This window comes from Betta splendens, chromosome 9 (genome assembly GCF_900634795.4).
Source record: "Betta splendens chromosome 9, fBetSpl5.4, whole genome shotgun sequence".
Classification (NCBI taxonomy): domain Eukaryota; kingdom Metazoa; phylum Chordata; class Actinopteri; order Anabantiformes; family Osphronemidae; genus Betta; species Betta splendens.
The window spans coordinates 15,147,144-15,171,477 of NC_040889.2; the positions used below are offsets into that span (position 1 = coordinate 15,147,144).

The 24,334-nt window shown below is 47.9% G+C and overlaps 1 protein-coding gene across 15 annotated transcripts in view; it reads right to left on the reverse strand.

The window, feature by feature from the left end:
* arvcfb (ARVCF delta catenin family member b) overlaps nucleotides 1–24,334 on the reverse strand; it is a 137,811-nt gene that overhangs the window by 47,541 nt on the left and 65,936 nt on the right. For 13 of the 15 annotated variants that reach the window (XM_029162755.3, XM_029162751.3, XM_029162756.2 and 10 more), the window contains 2 exons: nucleotides 8,807–8,965; nucleotides 8,423–8,443 (listed from right to left, as the gene is read on the reverse strand). In XM_029162755.3, coding sequence (XP_029018588.1) covers nucleotides 8,423–8,443; nucleotides 8,807–8,965 — 180 coding nt within the window. The remainder of the gene's footprint in view (nucleotides 1–8,422; nucleotides 8,444–8,806; nucleotides 8,966–24,334) is intronic. The other 2 variants (XM_029162753.2, XM_029162752.2) reach the window with 1 other exon arrangement.

Below are 24,334 nucleotides of genomic sequence, written 5' to 3' on the forward strand. Positions count from 1 at the left end.
ACCAGACCTTTGGCTCTTAATTAAAGCAGATGAACTAATCCATTTGTGTTAGTTAAAGATTACCACTCTCCAGTGTTTTCAACACAGGAGAGAACTGCAGTGCACTGTAGTGTTTCTGGAAGGCCTGAGGTGGTGGTGCGTGATACAGTAGGTTAGAAGCAGAAGACGGAGGGGCCTACTGTAAAGGAGAAAAAAGAAACAGCTAATGACTGAATAAAAAAGGTAATTATAAATGAATAAGTCGGCACATGATGTAATAATCCATCGTATGTAAAGTAACTGTCCGGATTAAGTCAGTCTGTACAGTATGTAGCTTGGATTGTGCTGTAATAGAGTGACCTCACAGCTCTGGTGGACCTTAAACCCATACTGTAAGTCTTAGGGGACGCAGAGAGGCATTACACTTCCTGTAGTAGATAAAGGGCTGTGAACTGAAGCCATGCATGTTGTCATCATTCTATAGCTAAGTGCGTCTTCCTCCTCTGATGCTGTGTTGTTGAGTGTTAGAGACAAGCGGCCCCCACCCTCCTCCAGCTCTCCACCCCTATAGAAATCAATTAACTGTCCAGTGGATTCTGCTGGGGCCAATAATTGGCTATTTTCTGCGCAGCTACAAATTCATTTTCCCAGTTAATGAGGTTGATGAAAATGTATCATCTGCAGAGGTGCAGGTCTGATGTAATTCGTGGTGTCCCTGACAAGGTGCTGCAGAGAGGTGGGTTCCCACACCATACATGCAAGTCAACCACCGTTTTTTTGCAGAGTCGGAAACATAAAGGCTCATTTCATGCCTCTACATTTGTGGTTTCATTCGGTGACACCAAATCTAGTGCAATGTGTTTGCTCTGTTTGTTCATCAAGCACAAGCCAAGCTGTACGACAATCAAGCGTTCACTGTAGCTCTCAGTGGAGCGTGTGAAAAGCCAAGGCGCAAACCAGTCGGCCTGTTCAACGCGCCGTCTTCATTATCCTGACTGAGACGAGCAGGCATCTTGACCTTGGCCTTGACCTTTGATTACACCCCAACTGTGAGCTCCATAACAACTACTTCAGTGATGCCAACGTTCGTTTCCACATAACAAATTATTAGACACGTTCAATAAACACGCTCTTATCCTCAGAGACACAGCTTCATGAACGTCCAGCGATGTTTTATTGAAACGCGGTAATTTGATTACCTTGTATTTAACATCACATTTTTAGTTATTTATTTTGGCGGTCGCAGGGAGGAGGGCAATGCACTGTCCCCTCCTACTGCTTTCCAGCCTCGACGTTCCCGGGCGCCTTGTACTTACACAGCTTTTTAGACCATTTGCAAAAGCTGCAAAGGGAGCGATCACACAGGTTTCAAACGCTCTTTGATGCACGCTCGAGTTCACAAGGCGTTGAACCGTCACGCTAGGGGAAACGAGGGACCCACGTTTCAGAGCAGCCTGTGAAATGGAATGTTGGAACGGGGTAAACAGGGCTAAAAGAGAATTGCTAAAATAGTGGAGGGAGTATGCGGCTAAAGTGCAGTATGTGCATTTGGTCAGTGTGTGTGTGTGTGAGCGATTTATTGATATATCAGGGAAAAAGACAGTATCCAAAATCTATATCTTAATTTCCAATGTAGACCAGACAGTGAGCCTTCCGATCTCTAAATGGGAAGCTGATCTCAATATCACCACTAATTACACGTTCTGGAATAACATATGTTCTAATTTATTCAGAATGACAAAAAATACAAATTTACAACTAATACAATACAAAATTCTTCATAGAACTCACTATACAGGACAAAGGATGTTCCAAATGGGTCTCACAAACTCAAATATTTGCCCTCACTGTACAGATAACACAGCAGATAGATTCCTACATGCATTCTGGTCATGTTCACCTGTGCAGCAATTTTGGCAAAGAGTATGTGAACACCTGTCAACCCAGTTAAACTGTCCAATCCCAGCAGCCCCTGCACTTTGTCTTCTAGGAGATCTAAGTGGGCTTGATCTAGAGACAAACTCATCACACACACTTCTATCTGCCCTCTGTGTCGCAAAGAAAATCATCCTCATGAACTGGAAAACTAAAAAAAAATTAAGCATTACTCAATACCTGAACAGCTTGTTAGATTATACCACCTTAGACACAATGTCTGCTTCATCAAATCAATGACCAAAACTATACTCTGATTGATTCCATTTCCAGGTAAGGATGCGTGGGGCTCGGGTGCTGCGTCATGTCTGGCACAGTGGAGGGGGGGTGACTAGTGGTTGGTGGTGCCTGCCTGCCTGAACCGGGACAACGGGTTGGTGGACTCTGGGCTGGCCGCATGGGTCCCCTGCGGCGGGGGTGTGGTGGCTGCTGAGACCGGCGGCCCTGTGCCGGGGTGGGACCATTTTGAGGGTTGGCGTGTGCCTGTCTCCGGGGAGCCGGAGGCGGGCCTCCCTGCCGGTGTGTGGGGGCGGACCTGGGGGTGGAGACCTGGGTGACCTGAGTCCGGGGGACTCCCTCTGGGGGTGCCTGCCTGTGCCCGGAGGGGTGTCTCTCCCCTGGGGCGCTGCCCCTGCTCGGGTGGGGCGCTGCCTGCCCTAGCGGTCCGACGCCCTCTGGTAACTGCTCGGGCCTGTTGCAGGGGGGGTTGGCGGACTACTCAGGCTAGAACCTTCATTGGGCCCTGGGCGGAGGCTGGCCCTCAATGCACAACCGCAGAGTATGTGTGTGGGTTTGAGTGTCACACTACACGGGGCGAGCATGGGCATACTTGAGCGAGAGAATGGGTAAGTGTGAAAGAAGGGTGAGGATGGCTCTGGCTGTGCTGCGTGTGACGCCTGGGCAGTAGTACTGCGGTCCCTGGGTCTCGGCTGTCCCTTCCTGGCTGGGGGTTGTGGGGGGTGGTGGGATAGGTAGCAGAGCCAGTCGGGAACCTGGCTCTGCGGACCCTGGTGCTCTGCTTCCCAACTACATTTCTCCGCATTCATCCACTTAGGTCTGCAAGGGGCGTCCTGCTGATGGAGGGACCGGGGCTACTGGGAAGTGGTTCCGTCCCTTCCAAGTGGGATGCTCTGCAGTTTTAATTGCATTAGTCATACACACTTGTCCAGGAATCTGGGGGCTCCTTCCGGGGGGGCCAGTAGACGGAGCCTTCCCGTTGATGGCTCTGTCTGCTGGACCCCCCGGAGAATTGGGTATCTCCCAAAGTTCCTCATACTTAGCTACATACACATACATTTAGGGCCGGGGGTGGGCTCTTTCACTGGGGCCTGGGGCTGAGGCCAGTTGTGGCCTCGGCCACTGGCCCTGATGGAGAGATCACCACCCAGTTTTAACTGCAAAAAGACATTTAGGGCGAAGGGGGGCACTGTCCGGGGGACACACCGTCAGCCAGCGGTTGTGCTCCTGGAGGTGTCACCCACCTTCAGTGCACTTTAGTTCCACACACTCACGTCCAAGCTGGGTTGCAGGGTTCTGGGGTACCTTTTTCTGCTGCCCTCTGCCTCCCCCGGGGTTGGGGGGGTTGGTCGGGGCTCGGGAGGAGCTGCGGTCCCTGCCTGGGGCCACATGGACGGCAGGCCGGAGACCTACCCTCCCCTCGAATGTGATCAAGCGAATGGTGTGGGTGCGAGAATGTATCTGTCAGGTTTTCGTTCTTGGTTTTATTTTGAAAGGACTCTTCTGTTTTTGATCCCAGTTTCCGGTTTTATTTTGTAAGCACTTCCGTTTCTCATCACACCACAGCAGTTCCCGCTTCACTCCCGGTCCTCATTACACTCACCTGTTTTGTATCAGTGATCTACTCCGTGTATTTAACCACCACCTGTCACATCAGTTCTCCGCCAGATCGTTGTTTACTGATTCCTTGTTCTCACGCTCCAGCATTCGTCTTGTTCAGCTTACCCCGTTATCGACCCTGTTACGTTTTTGATCTTTGCTTCTCGTCTGATCCTGACCACCCTCGTAAGTCACTCTGTTACTGGACTCTGCTCGTTTCTGGACCTGTCTACGCCCGTCGATTCTGTTCCTGTGATCTGAGCCCTTTCTGGTTTTGACTCCCGCCTGTCCTCGGACCCGAATTCGCCTAACCCCTGTGGTGTTATTAATCTGTGCCTTCCTGTGAATGACCTGGACCGTTTTGTGACCTGGATTCTGTCATTAAATACTTCTTTAATCATATCCACTGTCTACCGAGTCCTCGCTGTGCATGTGGGTCCGTTCATCTGCCGTTCCGTGACAGTATCTGAGAGTGCATTGGTTCACATATGATTGACTAGTTTGTTGTGAGAGAGTCTATGGTGTGTGTGTGTGTGTGTTGATGTGATGATGTGTGTTGCACATGTGGGTGGGTGTATGCGTCTGTGTTTGTGTGAGTTGGTATGCGTGTGGTGCGGTTGAAGTGTGGGGGGTCCGGTTTTTCGCCCGGGGTACGATGATCGTCTGCCTGGGTGGTCTCTTTTCTGCTGACCTCACCAATTGCTGGCCTTGTGCTGCAGGCCGCTGTGGCGCCAGGGGATGAGGTCGGGCCGATGGGGTAGGCCCCGCTCCGCCCATGTGGGGGTGGTGGACTGGGGGCGGGCCCCACTCTGGGCGCGGGGGCATCTTCTGGCGGGCTCCCTACGGACCGTGGGTCCTCGGGCTCTACTCTTTCGGGCCGACCCTCCCGCCGGGGGGAGTGTTTGCCCCTGGTTGTCATGGGGCGGACAGCGTTGACCCCCGGTGGCCCACTCTGGCCTCGGGTGCTGTCTCTGTTGCTGCTGCAGCTCTGCCTGGGGGGCTCTGTGTGGGCAGCTTGGGTTGCAACACCTGCCCTCCTGGAACTGAAGGTGTGTGGGCTCCCTGGCTGCTAGGATTCTTTCCTCTGCTTGCTGGATGGGCGTAGTGGCGGAGCCCCTCACATCACCCTGGCTTCCACAAGTGGCATTGTTCATGCACCAACGTCTGCCTCACCCTTTGGGTGAATAATGTTAAGCTACAGCCTTACTAACCTTGTAGTGGGACACTTTCCAAATCCAACTGTAAGTATTATTGATACTTATCACTACCAATATAAATAATGTGTGAATATGGAATTTGTGGTGTTGTATGTCATGACTTTTATTAAGTAGTATGGGATATGTATAATAATGCACATATGTATGTATATTGTATGTATATGTTTGTATTAGTATGTGCACATACCTTATTGGTATTAGTATTAATCTCCAAGGTAAACCACAGTACAAAAATTGTTTAGTTATGAATGTGTTAGCCTAAGGTACATCCATGCTTCTTATTTATTTATTTATTTTTATTTATTTTTTTGCTCCGATTGTTTACCTAACAGATTTGCTTGGTTTCAGCAGCTGGTTGCACCCCTTACCCCCCCCCCCCCACCCTCCCGCATACACACCCTAAAGCAGAAACCTAACCTGTCCACCAACACAGCAACATCACACACATTTTGGATTAGCTAAATAAACCATTAAATAAACCATAAATCAGGAAGAGTATATATATTCTATATATGCTCTTCTTGTTAAAGCAAAGCTGTCCATCACAATGTGGCATTCAGCGTAATATATGCTGCTTGCTAAACTGCTGGACAGAACAAAAAAAAAAAAAAAAAAAAAAAAGTGTGTGTGTGTGTGTGTGTGTGTGTGTGTGTGTGTGTGTGCATGCGTGCATGCTAGCGCGCATAGGAAGTCACGATTACATTGAAAAGTCTTTAAAACCTCCAAAGGCATTAAACAGCCAGTCTCTGACTGTTTACCCAAATGGAGGCAGCACACATCGAACCGGCCTCTTTACAGCACCGTAAGGGGTTTCACAGGCTCTGCAGAACTCCTTTTATTGAGAGCCTAAATGGCGACGGTGGCCGAGGGGTAGTGAGCGGAGACGAGGTAGTAATTCAGGGTTTTTAAGCGATAATCATGATTACTGTTTTTATATTTAGGAAATTAGAACAGAAATTGCAATAGCTAATATCCGTCTCCTTAAAATGTGATGTCACGTAATAAAAACAAGCAGGAGGACGGAGAGCTGAATGAATCACATATGGATCGGCAGCTTCTCCTGGTTCTGTTTACGACTCAGGGATGCCTGTAACAGAGACTGGGGCGGGGGTCCCGGCGGGCCTGGACTCCACACCCCTGGGTGGCACTGACACTACACTACAGTACAGTACACGTAGGTGCGGCGGGTGATCGTGTGGATTCCTTTGGTAACCTGGAGTCGGGGGAAGGAATGGGTAGAGCTCTCGGCACGCTCCGTTTGATTTCATTATGCATGGGTCTATGGCACATCATGGTACAGCTCTGCAGTGACTTGACAGTAATGACACAGCCTCGCAGCCATTTGCGCTACATGTAGCCATACGCGGCGTTTGGAGGGATCTCGCTGTGCTCCAGTAGCTATATTTAAAACCTCCCTGCACAAAAGGTGTTTGTTGAACTGAGAGTCTGACTGAGAATTCAGAAAGTCATGCACTCTGAGAAAAGTTTGGGGATTATCCCCCTGCTTAGCAGTGACACACTCACTGCAGGTGTGACTGATAGAACTAGCAGTTGGAGGTTGACTACCACCTCCTCGCAGTCGGCTCTCCAGCGTGCACATGGAGTCAAAGTGCTTTTACTTATTTGTGTGGCCTGCTTCAACTCATTAGCGTTTAGCCTGATTTTATGGAGCAAGCTGAGCTGTTCCTCAGACATGAGCGTGTGCTAGCAGGGAAACAGAGCTGGAAGGTGGCCAGCGTGCCATGCTGTAAGAGCAGGATGGACGTGGGTCCAAGTGAGCACACAGACACATTCACAGTCTGGGCCAACCCACTGACACAAATAGAGGCAGGAGTTAATCTGCTTGTGCATCCATTCATTGTTGTTTAACATAACAAATTCCAACATTAATGGAATTTGACATCTGAAACTTACCCGACTGGCCTGTACACACACTCTGACCGGGGTCATCTAACATAAATTACAGTAGCTCCATTTTGGTGCTGCTACTGTATCTCCTTGTTTCCTAATATTCTAAATATAATACTGGCAAAAGCAAACCAGATAGAGGAATGTTTACCGCAGAAAAGACATTTTTATTGTGTGAAATTCAGAAGGAAGCAGCCAGGCTCTGCGTTTCATCTTTCAGCAGTCAGATCGGGATAAGCATCTAGGGATAGGAGCGTGTGCATTAGACAGTATGGCAAGACTCTGCTTCAAAAGAAAATAAAGACATAAATAAAATGGTGAGATGCCGCGAAATGACAAGAGAGATGGAGCAGGAGAGAGGGTGAAAAACAACACGTCACAAAGTGAGATGCGGAGTTTAAAGAAGAGAAAGCTAAAATGAGGAGGAAACATGGGGGGTTCGTCTGAATGCTTTCGCTACCGCAAACACAGCGGGCTCCAGAAGTTTGCCCTGAACATTCATCTGCTTTACTTCTCAAGGTGACTTTTATAAAACACTCAATCCCACCACCCAGCAAGGTGCTAGCACTGGCCTTTAACAGAGCACCTTTCCTCCCCATTCCTCAAAAGCCAAACCTTTGATTGCCATGAGGTTTTACAGCAAGTGTTTGTGCGTGTTGCGGCTAAAACCTTGTGTGTGTGTGAATGCATAAAACCATGTAAGCGTGAGCTAGTGTGTGTGTGGCCAATCCCCTCACAGTAAACAGGCTAGAGGGCAATGGGGCCTGCCTGATGAGGGATTAGACCAGACTTTTTAATTACAGTTGCACAGTCCCAAGAGTACCAACTGTGGAAACAACAGCAGCAGCAGCAGCTGAACGGAGACACGTCCGTTTAGCATCTACATCCAGATCCCACCTAAAATGCATAATGTAAAAGACGTCGCGCATTCTATGGATTTGTTCTTTGGATGAAGATCTGACATAAACTAGATGAATGTTTCATTGAGCAGAGACTGGGAAATTCAAATTTATGGAACACACACCGACAGAAAAAGACATTTTAGCCAATGAGTGTGGTGATCATTTAAAACTAATATGACAGTACTGGTTCAAAATTGCAGCCAATGCAACTGTACTTCGTTTAAATTGGCTCATGTTAGTCTGTAAACATCCAGAACGAAAAGACAATTGAAAAATGCAAAGATCGGTCCTATTTGCAAAATATAGCATAATTGAAAAAATAAGATTACTGGTAAATACATATTGATATTTATAACAGACATTTTGTACCTGTTATATGAATGGAGGAAGTAGGAAGTGTTTATAAAAATAAAGTTGGGTAGAGGAAGAGAAAACCATGCAAAATAAAAGACAATGGATCCTGTCCTAGTTGGTGGAGGCAGCAAGCAGAGACTTAAAAGCTAAATATCCCAGTACATGGCTTGAGCATTGTTTGGCTTGTGATGACGCAGACCGTGCTGCACACTGTGACTGTAGCCTGTAAGGACACACATGGAAAATGGTGGCGTGGTGGAAAAAGCCAAGCTGGTATAAAAATCCACTCACCTTCACGTTAGTTGACATGTCCTTACAGAAAAACAACAGAACACAGCAGAGGACAAATCAACAAAAGGAGCTTTTAAGGAGAACAAAAGTGGGAACGCACCAAGGGAATGGGTTCACAATGACACAAACAAATAAAGCCATGAGAGGGAGATGATACCACTTTGGGCTGGAGGATTATGGGATTTAGAGTTCTTAAGGATGGAAGTCTGGGAGGTACAGTGATGTGCAGTTTGAAAGAAATAATCCACAAGTATAATTTGAAGCAATATTGAAATAGATCAACTGTATCTGTTTATATTTGCAGCCAAGAGCTCATTTCGATCCCTGTTGTCACAGTAAAGCAGCCACTGTGAGATGTCCCAGTAGGATATGACAGCGTCTCACCTTGGTTTCTGTGCGCCGCGTGGTGCCGTCATCGGAGGTGACCACAGAGACGTGGGAGGTGGGGGTGCCGGGGTCCTCCTCTATGGTGACCGTCTCCTCCACCACCTCCTGGGGCTCCTGCATCATGGCCAGGGAAGTGGCGTTACTGGGGCTCTGCTCCTGGGTGAATAGAATGGAAAGACCACTTATTGTAAACAGTACATCCACTGGCTGGATGCAAAACCTGCAGACAGAAGGACTCATGCTTCACTGAAGTGTCCTTCGACTAAGAAGCAGTCCTCTGCCCAGTGTGGACACAAATGTGCTTCCTGCTGCATTTCCAGCTGATGGAAAATGATAGGAAGCCGGTGGTCAGAGGTGCAACGCCCTGGCACCGGCCTGACCGCTGTGCATGAGTGTGACAAAATTACAGCTCTCGTGATGGATAGGGGAAGGAAGGCATTTCAGACAATCACCGCTAACCAAAACAGCACGGATTCAAGAGAGGGAGAGGAAATTGAAAGCAATAGAGGAAAAGAGTATGAATAGGATTGTGTAGTGGAAAATTGGAAGAACTGTAACTGTGTCCCTTAAGATGATTCCTGAATTGTATTGAATCATGCTTAATGTAAAACGTAGTGTATTTTACTTAGATTTTACTTAGTATTTTAGCTAGAGGCGCTTTTTTAAATCCAGCCCAAAGACTAGGACTGCTGCTTCTTTCCCCCGTTCATCCTCATCTTTCTCGTCACCCCACCTGTCGTTGGCGTGTAAAACACCTCCCTCCGTTCACCTGCTCTACTCTCTCCGGTAATAAGTAGTCAATTATCACCGTGAACTGATCCGAGTTAGGTCATCACACCTGGAGGAAGTCTTCCAAGTCCTATTAGTGGGGTTAATGACTGGAAAGGTTATCCACTGCATAGAAAGAGGCGCGTTTATTTACACACCAGCAACATCTTTTACCGCTGACCTCAAGCTAAACACCGCTGCTCTGCTGGGAAGCCTCTGCTAATGCTATTCACAAAAGGTCAGCGCTGATTAGTCGCCTCCAATCAACATCTTTTTTTTTTAAATATTACGTTTTTTGTTTTTTTTTGTTTTTTAAGAAACAATGCTCAGTTCGCCAAAGCGGGAATGAATCGATTGAACAATCAAAATAAGGCCCTGCTCAGAGACAGTGCGAACTGCGAGGCTCGCTAAAATATCAAGCTCTGCTGAACAGCGGTGTAGTACAACTGTGTTGACTATGATCGGACAGGTATCGGCCTCTAACGTTTACATGCTGGTTATCTCTTATTCACACGATCCACTGCAACGCAGCCCCTTCCCGTCCTGTGCACTGCTGCTTTCTTCTACCTTCTACCGTGACTGTTAAGAGACCAAACTAAATACTGTTGATGAGCGAACCCTGATGAGACAGACTGAGGGGTGTATTGTGTATTGGCTTTGTCTGCGAGGCAGACGCCGTGTGTAAAAACTGTCCCTGTTCCATCGCTTCTGCTCTCTCCTAATGAAACCTGGACAAATTAAACGGATTCCTCTGACATTCGCTTCCTTTTGAATTTCTCACTGCACAAGCCCAGAGGAGCTGCTGTCAAAACAGAATTATTTAATAAAAGCAGCAGCGTTCTATACTTGTGTTTAAAACACACAGCGCTTGGCAAAGCACCGCACGGAGAGGAAGGCGGGCTCCTCGGAGGCCCGCTCACAAACGGGTCTGTTGTTCCAGGCGTGCTGCGGCGGCGCTCATTCACTCGCTGACACTCTCTCGCTCTCTCTAGTGTCTGCGTACGCCGAGGCAGACAGTAGAGTTGAACATTACAGCCCCTAAATAAATGATTAAAAGACGTCTGGCCGTAAGCGACGGTGGCTGTCTGCCGGTCCCGGAGGAACACAGGGCTGATTTGGAGCCGAGAAGGGAGAGCAAGCACAGCGAGGTAACGCTATCTTCTAGATATGATGGATTGTCAGAATGCTTTGGAATGAATGAGGTGAGTCATAGGGAGGATGTTTGGATAGATGGGTTTATGATTTCTGCAACAAACTCAAATTCTCCAATAACCTGGATTAGATGAACAAGGGAACTATTTCAGAGTGACTAACGCATCCCCTGAGCGGGGCCCGTAAATGCACCTGCTCCCCACCAAGTGCTACTGTATGAAAGTATGATGCTGCGTGTCAGCAAGAGTCAAAGAGGATAAGAGCGCATTAAAAACACCTGGGTAAGAACACCAAACACAAGCTTCTATAAACCCAGGTAAGCTCCTCTGTTAAGGATTTATTTTATCCCTCGCAAAAACACAAACACCACCTTGATTCCGAGTCCAGGAAAATAAAGTGCAACAATATTTGTCTCTTGCTGTGGCCTGTAATGCCCTTCCAGGAGCTGGGCTCCATTGCTGATGAAGACAAAAGAGCTTGTGAAGACTTTGAATTCACTTCTGTTGGACCAGAGGTAACACAGAGGCGGCCGGGATTTGGAACTTTGTTATGGATTTGGACAACCTGCACTTTATTGTCTGCTTTGGTGTTTGGCTCAGAAAAGCAGGGCAGCGCGAAGAGAAGACTTTTACAGATTGCATCTACTGGCTAACTCCTGCAGGACGAGACCATGAGTGCACTTGTTCCCGTTGTAGTTATTTTTGCCGTATATCAATCACACACAGGACGAGCATCCAGGACAATCGACGCCGCCCAAACGCACGCCCTCGGGGGAGATGCTGCGGAGTTTGCTTCAATGCAGAGTTGAGGGCTCCTTAAGAACGACTAATCTCAAGCGTGGTGGAGTGCTGTGCTGAGAGCAGGAGGCGGAGGAATACAAAGGAGGCAGATGAAGTGATACAATGGTGTCAATTAGTGGCAGCCTGCTATCTAGCATCAATCTACAGCCATTCATCATTTGCGTTCAATAAGCTGCTCAGCGTTGTCTCAGAATGGGGAGATAGAGTAAAATGATGAGAAAAGGGGAGAGAGCGAACGCAGATAAGGGGCTTTTCCTTCCCCGGGGACAGAATCACAACAAGAAAACTTGGGTTGGAGATAAAAGAGTGAGTCATCCCTGCAGTAGGTGTCCCTGGAGTACAGTACAAATTGTTCATATTTTTATTGTTGCTGCGCTGATAGTATTAAAACTAAAAATAGCAACGTCGAGGGGCTAAACAGAATTACAGCTCTGTACTCGGTCTGTTCTTTCTCAAATCTGTATTCCACGACAAGTAGGAAACTTCATGAGCTGAAACTTCCATTCAACTTAAGAAACCAAAGTTCCTTTGTCCCTCCCTTGCTGTTTCTTTGAGGAAGTGGTCAAATCGAAGTCTGTTCCCCAAATATCAACAAACTTTAGAACTACTGTAGACTCTGTTTACGTCAAGTGTTTGGAAGTTTGCTGTGTAAAACAGAATACTCATAATGAATCACCCGCGAACCAAGAGATTTTAAAACGATAATTCAAAGTACCCCAGTATGTAATAATTTTGCAAACCTTGGCCTTGTCTCTCATAATTACTTTAATAAACCAGCAGAAGGGTCACTAGAGTGCAAAGAAGTGATTTTTATGAATCGCCACATGGTGCTTGTTGTCAGCTACTCCAGATACACACAAGGGCAGCTTCCTCGCTCACCCCGCACAACTCTCAGTGGGCAGAAGTGAGATTTTTACATCTCAGACGGGACATAGAGGTGCAGGTTATGACAACAGAAGCTGTCAGATAGCCACCTGGTCATGCACAGCGATATTCCAGGAGTCACCTTCCTTCCTCACGCGCACACAAACACACCTACTCTAAGCCTGACCCCTGCGCAGTGACTAACAGGATTTCATTTCAGAGGCATGCCAGCAATCATTACATGGCTCTTACACAATTAATCCCCCAGCAAAGACGGCCTGCCTAACCTTGGGTCGTCCAATTTCCCATCAGGCCCCTCCTGTCTCTACCACCTGCCCTCATGGCAGCTCCTCACAACAAAGAGTCACAGAAGGAAGTTTCAGGGAAAAAGAAAGACATGTGTGGGAGCATCAGGATGATCTACTGTAAACAGCCAGGCAAAAAACAACATGTTTGTTGGCCTGAGCAGAGGGGAAGTCAAGTAGAGGAACAGGAACTAGAGTGGCTGACAATGCATGGCAAGGACCCAACACGCTCTTCCAGGATGAGAAGAAGAAGGGGGGCATCCAATCAGATCCAAGGCCCTCAGACAGACCTCATCTCTGTTACAGCCAGGGCAAAGGTCCCAATTTGCGGGATGTCCAACTGACCTGCTGTTGGTGATCGTTGTGCATTTATTTGTGTTTTATTTAATCAAAAACAACCCTTCTAATCAACTATTTTAATGGTTTATGCACAAAAGATGCAAAAGCACACACAATTAACTGTAGGAAAGAAGGCCAAACCCATGATAATGCAGCTGGAAATGATGGGACTTTAATCTCTTTGTCTCTGTTGACTGATCCTGAGCCAAATCTGGGCTTCTCTCCCTCTCAGCTTTTTCACGCTTGGCCTCCTGGTCTCAGACGCCTCCATCATTTCCCTTCCAAAAAGCCCCTGTCCCCACTCCCACAACACCATCCACTGGCCTGCCCTGTTGCTCCTTGGCATCAGTGTCTCCAAACAGAACAGAACCCAGGTTAGCAGGACCGCTTGAAAAGTCCAGACCCTCGAAGGGTCAACCGCTGAGCTTCACAGCCAAGCGCTGAGCAAAAAAAAGAGAAACCTGCAGCTAAAGCTTGATTGCTTCCCGACAGGGTATCCTGACCACATTTTCGCACTGTGAACCAGCTATTTGACGACAGATGGAAACCCCAGGTGGACCCTTCGCCCCACCTTACTCTCGGGAAAGGCTGATATTCCCATTCAAATTGGCAAAGAGATGTTTTGAAAGTTCAGTTAATTTCTTACATATGCCATCAATTATCCACCCTACACCGCTGCATACCATATACAATCCCTCACAATTCAAAACCTGCAGTAAGGTTAGCAGTTATGCAGACACTCCTAACATGGATTTCATATTAGCACTGAGCAACTGCAGCAGCCGGTAGAAATAATAAACTGTGCAGAGTCGGGGAGGGGAATTATAAAAATAAAAACAAAAGCAGGAGAAACCGCTTGGAGCCTGTGGTGCAAAACTAAAACAATGAGTCTTGGAAAGGGGTCTGAGCTTCTGGTCTGAGTGTGATTGTTTGGACAGAGGGCGTGGCCAGAAGAGAAACTGAAAAAGAAGAAGTTTAGTGCTGGAGAGGCAGATTAGAGGGAGTTGGGCGCGATCAATGGGTGGTGCTGGTCGCCGCGCTGTGAAGGGGTAGCGCCGCGCTCCTGGAGGTCGGGTTGTTGCTCGTGCCCCCTCCACTCAGCCTTTGGATCACTTGTCAGCATGAGTCTGTCAGAGAACTGGTGATTTGAGGGGGGTAGAGGCAGCTACAGTACGACATGGAAATTGCCAGAAGCTCAGATCATGTGACCTCTGGAGATTGAGGGGGTTGGAAAGGAGACATATGTTCTGCTTCCTGTCAAGCAGGCCAACACTTACTGTATTGTCTCCCGACACCCTTTCTGCAAAAACTGTTTGCGTGTGCAGCCACAGGGCCTCCCATTTAACACAAGTCACCCTCAACCCCCCTCCCGATAGAAATACAGAAAACAGTGAAGCTCGAGGCAGTTAGACTGGAGGCTACTAACAGGCGATCTCCACCTCTGGGACTTGGTTGGAGGGGAGCGCGGGAGATTCACAGCAAGGCGTCAACAGCGTGCGACTGAGACAGTCCCACACTTCCTAGCATAAGCGATTCCCATCACGACCTCCAAGACACCCCTCTGAACTTTAAATCGGTCACCACCGGAGTGCTGCTTTAAAAAGCTACAGCTGCACGCGTGAACATAAGTAGCAGCTCGCCGTTCCAACGCAGTCCATCACAATAACTGCGACTTCTATTCAAACGTGCATTCCGTCAAACGTGATGAACCCCCCTCTGGGGATATTTCTATAGCACCGCGGCAGTCATGTGAAGGATTGCGCTCATTTTACAGGCAACCACATGGTGTCAGAGGAAGAGGACGAGCCCTATGACGTGAGCGATGGAGGAATCCAAGCCAGTTTACTGCCCGCCCTCACTGACTCAGGTGACTTTGTCAGACAAAACGTGATATTAAACCTCTTCAGCTCTGTGTAATGTGCTGGAGCACCAGAGTACAGGTACTTATAGTTATCGGTGCATGGGTGCATTCATCAGGTCATTACTCTAGCAGCCTCTCTCTGACTGCATGGATTTGATGTGAACAAATTCTCAAACTGAGCAATAAAGAATATTTTCGGTTTGGATTAAACTAGTACAATATTCACATGCTTGTAGCCCTTTTATCAACCTCCCACACTAACACAGTCTTGCAAAGCCAAGACTGTGTTAGTGTGGGAGTGTCTGTGATTGTTAACGATACTAAATGTAAGGATCAATACACAGTAAAGTACACATTAAATGTCAAGCACCATGTTGACAGGCCGGATGCAGTTGATCAGTTTGGGCTACGCTTCCGCTATTAATTTACAGGTCATTTCTTAAAGGCAACAGTTTCAGTAATAACAGTCTTAACCTCATCATTCAGCTATAAAGGCCATGATTATAATGTCAGATGTTAAAGGCTGGATGGTAGAAACGCCTGCCTCCTCCAGACGGATCACTTAGATAATGACAGGCCCGGAGCATCTATTTACACAAACACAGCGTGGAGCCGGTGCTTAATGTAAAATACAACCGCGGATCAGGAGTTGTGGGTCAACCACAGTACAGTACACAGACGTCATGCCCTCCACATGGCGCTAAAACAAAGGCAGGGCTCCCTCTCGCTCTTCGTGCAGTGTTTGATAGTGAGCAGAGCCAAGCACGTGTCCTGTATGAGTGCTCCACAGCTGAATCCGTTTGTGGAGAAAACGTAATTAATAAACCAAAAACAAGAGCTCATTTAGGAGATAACGCAAACAAACCCACCTGAGTGTTCCCATTGAGTGCGAACTAAAACAGGCAGGATCCACATGTGAGCGTTTATATATGCGTGAACGAAGTCTTTTAAGCTCACTTTCAAAGCTCCGAGCTGATCATGAATATTTAAAACGAGGCAGATATCTGAAATATAGTTTCAGCGCCGTGCTCTTTTTTTTTGTGCATGCTAAATTAGCAGCCAGCACATTTTGAGCAACAGCCGAGGTATAAAAATAAATAGCGTCTTTGAAGCTGTGACTCATCCATTCAAGGAGTGTGGTGCTTATCCTAGACGTTCGCAGGATGAATTTAAAAAATATATAATATCAGGAAAAAACGCATTTGGAGAACGCTCTGAAGAGTATATATTATAAAAGAATTAGGAGTGCAGGGTAAAGCATTTTGGTGTGATCCAAACTAAAAAAGGCGCCAGCGGAATAAAAAGGACGGGCGAGTACTGCAGGAGGGCGTGAGGGGCTTTTTGTGTTAAACTTTGAATCTCGCTGTCTAATAGAGTCATTCCCAAGCTCTGGAGAGTCCCCAAGGTGTGGGCTTTGAAGGGGCGTCTCCACTCGAGTGATAGCGCTGCTCAGTTTTTGTTTCCGTGTCATGCACTATTCATGCTCTGGGTCCGTGTTGTGTCGCTCTGCAGGTGGTTGGGAGGAAGAGGAGGATGCAGATGAAATATGGATTATCTCCTCTCAGTGTCTGGCTAAGCCCCACTTTGCTGGCACCGCTGCATTTCAATGTAGCTCCCCTCCCACTCAGCCAGCCAGCTGCAGGCCCAGCATCTGGCTGCAACACCCCCACCCCCAACCCAGTCTTTAATCAACCAAACACACACAAACATCTCCATCGTTCTTCCCCCTCCATTACACACCCCCCCACCCCTCAAAATCACACACATTCCTGCATCAGCTGCTGCAGTTCTGTGTTTTCTGTTCGACAGGAAATGCTGACCTGACTGAAGCGCCGACACTCCAGTAAACAGGATCTTGACCCAAAATAGCTGTTAGCTGGGAGACTCCAAATTGTCCCATTACGAGATAGGTCAGGGGAGTGTGGATGATGGATATCATTCTTACGCCAGTGAAGACACAACTCCCTGCAGGAAGGAAATCTCAGCCCAACCCTTCATATTCCTCTGGGACATCATCCAGAGCTTTTCCTAATCCTAAACCAACACAGCTCACACTCACTTAGCCTGCATATATTACCTTTCCCTACTCGCGCTGTGGATTTACATTCATGAATTATTCACTTTTTTTTTTTTACAGTTTTATCCACCATTCATATGGGCACTGATATCAGAAAGCTCCAAGTTAGCTGCTCAAAAATGCAGGGAATGAAATTCACTGTATTTCACTGATCATTGTCCCAGTTAAGCTGCTACTGTTCCATCTGTGATACAGTGTCTAATGGTCACTCTCCATATTATGGTGGCAACAAATCTTAGGACAACTGAAATCGTGAAACTAACTACTGCAGGAAAGTTCTGATAAACTGAAAATAAGCTTTATGAGTTGCAACAACTTCATATTGGAAGCACTAATGTGTCATTGTAGAGCTTATTATACATCACAAATGAGGCTTTGTTTATATATAATGAGTTCTCGTTTATGTATTACCAACACTCATTTGATACAGTACTTTCTGTGTCAGACCAATTTAAAGTATATTCCATTCTGCCCGTTTGCAGCAGCGAAACCTGAAAACATTTAAGCGTCACACTCGCGTGCAGTAAACCCTCCGGGTATTTAAGTAGCTGGGATCCCCCAAGAAGCTCTGCAACAACCCCAGGCCATCTCCAGACTCAGATCAACACCTATTCTACCCCAGGATTCATTTTACAGTAATTACGCTGAGCACGGTCGCGGCCCACTGCGGTGAGCGGCGCTCCAGGCTAGTCCACCACCTGCAGAAACGGGAGCAGCCGCTATTAGGGCCGCTGCTCCTCCCCGTCCACAGCTGTGATTATCCACGATACTGAGGAGCTTGTGTGCTTTTGTCTCGGTCAGACAGGGGATGTCCGGTGCGCGCCGACCGTCTGATTACTCATAATTCTGATGCCGTGCGGCCGCTGCAAATCAGTTTAGCCCAATCTGCCTCTCTAAATTGTCCAGGACAAGGGTACTTCCCAGAGCCGGTGACTGTGGATGCGTAGCTGACTTTATGAGACCCGAAACAAGCACGCGTCATTTTATTCACTGGACTTGCGGTCAGAGGAATCTGATTTATTCATATGCTCCCAATCCAAAGCATTTACTGAGGTTCTTCTACATGACACGCTTTACCTTGAGCTTAACATTTAAAACGTCTGCAGGCCATCTAATAAAAGGCACGGTACGCCAAGTCATTTCTGTGAATGTGAAGCAGTGAATAAGCTGGGACAATACTCACTAATGACTTGAGAGTGGAGACAGGCAATCTACTTAACCTTGGCCAGATGTTTATCTGGCTTTAATGGTAAGTGTTGAACGGCTGGCAGAGCAACGGAGCAGGTCCGCAGACGGGAAGGAAACGCAGGTGTTGGTCACTTTCCTGCTGTCTGAGGCCTCACCCATTCTGGAGGTCTTATGATTATAATTATAGCCGAGTGGTCCTCCAAGGGAAAATGCTAAGAACTACTTTTAAAAAAAAAAAAAGAGTATTTCAGTCGCAGGAAGTGTGCAGTTCAGAAATGTTTCAATCAAGACATCATTTGGCCTCTAAAGTGCACAAACTGTATGCAGCCCGACTGTCATATTGAAGAGAAGAGATGGTTGATGTGATGAAAGCACGAGGCTGCATGTAGTGTGGTGTTGTGCGCTCACCCACCGGGACAGCGCTGACAAACACATCAAGCCCTGCATAAGAAAGCAACTTTTAATGAGGCTCCTCCTCAGACTGTCAGTGCCAGAGCAGAGGTGTAGTGAGGCTACACCATCGGGGGGGTGGTATGGGGGGGGGGGGGGGGGGGGGGGGGGGGGGGGGGGGGGGTACCTCTGCATAGGCTGCCAGGAGGTGAGCTGACTGTGCGTGCGTGCCTTGCTTTAGCAGAGGACCATGCTCTGGCCCACACAGAGAGCGGGGTCCACTTAGGGGGGGACCGGGCCTCTGTCTGACGGCTTAAAATAGACCGGAGATCGTGTGAGATGACAGCAGCCAGACCGAGTGTGTGGAGAGCTTTTGTGGGGGGGGTCCAGCCTGTAAGTGGAGGCTGGAAATAACTCCAAATCAAGACACATGTACAGAAGTCCTCCTTTCTGGCCTGGTTCAAGTAAACCGGTCTTTAGGGTGTGTTAGCAGTTCTTCTGCAAAGTTCTGCAAAGGAGAGCCGCTGAGACACATCAAGCTGCTAGCGTTTTAACATGATAACAATAACCATAAAAACATTCACAAGCCGTGGTCACACAAGAATATCTTTGGTGTCAGAGGTGCCCAATATCACATTATTAATAAATACAGAATATTGGCGAACGCTCTAATGTTCCCGCTCACAAAATGTTTCTGTCAGCGGCAGCCAAGCCGTAAAGCAGAGCTCCTTCCTCAGTGATGCACACAGCCGCGCACGCGGACCATCACAATAGAGGCGAACATGCACACACACCACTGCCACGCTGCTTTTATTTGCAAGCATAAAAAAAATTGCTGGACAGTGACAGTCGTTCCCAATAATCCTCCGTGAAAAAGAGCTGTAAGACGCCAGCTTTGGCGAAAGAAAGCAGGCACACAATCGAAAGCAAATCTTTCTCTGGGAAAGCAGAATATAACCGCGGGGCTTTTTGTCAGCTTCACACTGTAAGAAAAGGGGGCAGATATGCAAGTTTCTCAAAAGGTCCTAGTCAGCTTTTCACACACTAATGCAGAGGTTACAAAAGCGCCGCGTAGGAACTGGACCAACACCCGCAGCACTGAGCACAATGCGCGCCAGCATCCTGTGCCTTTGTGGCCTCGGGACTGTCCCCCTCTTTGTGCCTCGGCAAGAATGTGGACGTCTGCGGCGTGTCGAGAAGCTCTGCATGCGCATACTCACACAAACTGCATGCCCTTTATTATCAATGGTTAATGCAGTTTCCTGTTTACAAATGAGTGAAATCTCATTTGTAAACAGGATGACTCACTCATTCATTCATGCATCCATTCATTCACTCATTCATGTCTCCACAGCACAGGGAAGCTGACAGTCTCGCATAGTGGTCACTACAGTAGACAATTGCACGCTTTGCTTCATGCCTACAAAAGGAATAAGAATGTTGATCTGGACGGAGGATCACATGATTCATGCATGAAAGGGTTAATGCCGAGGGTTATGAGCACAAGATTAGCTCTTGTTAAAGGTAATAATCTGAGCCGCCACCACAGAGAAACACGTCTCCGACTAACAGCACAGCGTTTTTGTCTATATCATTACTGAACATTTTCTACCCACAAATATGTGCAGGTTCAAATGTGTTTCAAGCTCAGTCTTTTAAGTCTTTCTACCCTGACGTGACACAGAGCGGGCGTCTCCAAAACCCCTCACAGCCGCGTCGCCATCAGAGTCGGCATCCAGGGTTTTCGCAGCGCCGGCTCAACACCTGACTCCTCCGGTTGGCACCAGCTCAGCCATGAAGGCAGCGTCTTAATGAGTTCCAGCTTGCGTTTGACAACTCGAGAAGAACGGCAACCCTGAAACTCCCAGCATCTCCGAGACGTCTCCGGACTTCACTGCATTATTATGGCGAACGTCTCAAAAACATCCGGGCTGCGACCACCTGAGCCCCGCGGCGCTGGCAGAGCAATGAGACGACCCCTGTGCCGCGGCGATTTCACCAGATAAACAAGAAGTGTAGCAATTGTTCCACTTCTAATTCAGGACTCTGGATGCGGCCTCATTTCATTAGGCAGAAACTCTGGCGCGTATTGCTCATAGCTCAGACTCGTCCCTCAATGTCTCAGTCAGACAGTGGTTTGACAGATAGCGGGCAGGCTCCATCCCATAACAACATGAACGCTCAATCTCATTCCGAACCCCTGGAAGCGCCGGGTTGTGTTTTTCCTGCTGATTTTTATCGAACGGCTAAGCTGTCGTGAACAGATCGACGGCTCTGTGGAATGCCCCCCGTAATGGTGAATATTTCATACGAAGCCCATTGTTGCATGTCCCACTGGGGCCCCAGCAAAAGGACCAGAGAGGCAGAATTACTGAAGTGGATTCCACAGACAAAAGCCCATTAGTCTGGTGGCCTCAGGAAGGAACTAGGCAATATCTCACAATGATGAAAACAACTTTTTGAGACCAGTGATGCCGTGAACAAAGATGGATGATATCTGAAGACCTGAACCTGCGAAATGTTTCAAACAGGAACAGCTTGTTCCAGGACACGATGCAAAGATGCAAAAAGAAACTGGGTGCAAAACCACCACAAATGATGCTCCTCTCTCCCAAAAAGAAAAAAAAACGACGACTCTCAGAGTTTATGCATAATTTAGTATGTTGAGTAGATCGAAGCAGGAAGCAGAAAGGACCCCCACCCTGAAAGCCTCCGAAGCACAGCGCTGGGAAAATGCGTCTTCCAGATTTGGTGCCCACACGAACAGCGACGCTTCACAACAACAGTGACGCTTTCGCAGACAAACTGCCATCATCTGTGTTGACTCAAGGTTTTATTACGACTAGAAGCCATATTGACTTTGTTTTCATGGGAAAACAATATTGCATGTTTTCCAACAACAAATATGTCATCAAATCAGTTATAGAACAGCTTTTGGGTGTCGTTGAAATAAAATTCCCTTGAGAACAGCAGAAGAAACATTCTACTACAAGCATGTGCACGTCTCAGTGATAGTGAAATATGTGCCTTTTCCACTTTGGTCAAGGCCACAAAGACCTGAGCAGCCGTAGGACCAGGACCAGTATCTGTTTTAAAAGTGAAAGTGCTACAGGGGTACGACAAATGCCAGCCTTCACGCTGCACGCCAGAAAAGAAGCCACATGGTGAGCGGGCTGCTTTTTTCTGCTGGAAAAACAAGAGCTTCAAATTCCTAGCATGTTGTGGAGATTAGAGGCCAATTCTGTCAAATTCCGAGCCCCATATGGTGACAAGGTGCTCACATCTCACCCTATTAAAGGTTGTTTGATTCCTGCCAAGAGTTTCAGCACTTGTTCTAATGCCAGAATTAAAGATTAGGCAAGAAAGGAGGGAAAACAGTGGGCCTGGGGGTCTGAACTGAAACAATGCTCATTTTGGTCTGAATGGGCAAAGCTCCACTTCAACATAGGGCCTGGGTGGAGGAGCACATAACCAGGATAGAGGCAGAGAAGCAGGGAGAAGGACTGATCCTCTGAGTCCCATTTCAGGCCAATGGTAGCACTCCTGGTTCAAGCCACAATGAATCCAGTGAATTGGCAATAATCTCATATTATGCAAGTCTCTGGAGTTTTACATGAAAAGCCCCACCCGGACTGCAACCCCACAGGACTCGCACCGTACCTGTAGGAATCCTCAGCGTCACTGAAAAGGAATACAATTGCAGAGATATTATGGCTGACTGTTTTTTAAATTGTAACACCATAATGATAAAATGGAACACGTATCGTTCCTTCAGGCCACCGGATCCGCATCCGGATCCTGATCCTGGCCTGCTCGTTGGCTGGAATGTTAGACAGACATAGCACTGACGGATTGGGACTCCAACAGCCCCATTAGCGAGGCACGTTCCAGAGGCTTGCAACAATTAGGGCAGCTCTGGCTGCCAGGGACCACTGAAACATCCACGAGGAGCCAAACGCTCATCATTTTCAAGGCGCTAAGCTACAAACCTGATGAAGACGCTGCTTCTCGAGAGAACCAAAAACAGATGCAATATATTGATGACGAAGGACGTCATAGGCAGCAATGAGCTAACCTGAGTTAACCGAAGCCTTGTGTCAAAAGTATCAAACAGAGATGGCCTTCTTCCTCGCACCTTTCTACGGAGGCTTATCCACATCAGGAACTCGGTGCACAATACTGTAAAGCTGCTACCAGTTCACAAACAGTGCCGAGCATTCACACAGGAATTCACACGCTCCAGCATCTGTAACGTTCACTCGGCATCAACAACGAGCGCGACGTGAAAACACAGCTTCTGCGTCGTAAACACGCCGCAGAAAGCTCCTTTAAACTCCATCTTGCAGAATCCACGTCCTCCCTGGAGAGTAAATCTGCAGTGAAAAGGCAGAGGCCGTCCTTCTCCGCCCTCCGCTTCAGACGCTCACACCTCTGCAGCTGCTCACGCGGTGAACACGCACGAGTCGGACTTTTAAACCGACAGGGAGACATCAGATGATCCGGCACCGGCTGCCCAGCGTGCAGGAAGGAACCCGTTCTTAACATGCACAGCTGTGTTGGAGTAAAGACACGCGCATGCAGCCAAGAGGGAAAGTTAATTAAGTTTGTTGGTGTGTGTTGGAGAGACCAGCCAGGAGGTTTGTTTGCCACAGGGACGGGAGCACAGCGCCACAGCAGCAGCTTGTGGCTTCAGGGCTCCAGGGTCGGAGGGCCGGGGACATCATGCCAGTCCTGCCGTCTGCAAACCTCAGATTGCAGAGCGTGGACGGAAGCCTGCAATTTGAGATCGGTCTGTGTGCACGTGCCCACTGTGATTTCCACACCACAGTGTGGCAGGGGACACAACAGCTTTCCCTTTGAAGGCCGTCCTACAGATTTAGTATCCAACTCTCGGTCCCTGCAGCCATGAGAGATTTGTTAGAATGAGTCTGGACTCTTCAGGGAATGCAGCTAATCATCACTAATATAACAGAACATCAACACATTCGAATATTTATTGTTTACAAAAACTGCAGCAAAACGCAAAATAACAAGCCCACAATGACATGTTACAGAGGTGTCACATCCCTCATATACAGTACAGACACTTGATTAGCGCCAGTGTTTCAGCGACATTATGCCTGAAGGACACCAGCAAACAGTGGGCTACGGCGTGGAGCCGAAACGCGTCCTCCCGTTTGAGCATTCAAGTGGGGAATGTAGCTGCTCCGTGACCCCAGAAACACTCCCCATGCTCCCTTGTGGCCTGAACAACAGAGGCTGCAACTGGCCGCTCCTTTACAGGAACTTACTGAAACCCCCACACACACTCAGACGCGCCAGACTCAAGAGAGGCAGAGCACAAAACAGGAGAGGAGTGGGTTTTATTGGATTAGGCCTCTTAACTGTACTAGAATATGACGGAAAGAATTTGGAAACTCAGAGAGGTCCGTGTCAACAAGACCTATTTGTTTAACTGGGAGAACTTCACAGGGCTTGTTGCACGCACGTCCAAAAAGCTGAAGAGGTATAAAAAGAAGAAAGAAAACAGGCTTCAGCCCAGCTGCCGACCAACCAGGGTGTTATCGAGACCCTCCTTGAATCTCCGCGGACCCGAGAAAGCGGCTTAGTAACCAAGAGCAACTCTGAGCGGCCGCGGGGAAATTAACAGCATTAACGTGACGGCAGCCAAAGGGTCCAGTGAGGAAAATACCTGTGGCATCAGGTTGTGGCGTCAAGCAATGACAGTAACTTCTACGCCTACTGTGGCTCCACCGGTCTTCCATGGAATCCTGACAATTT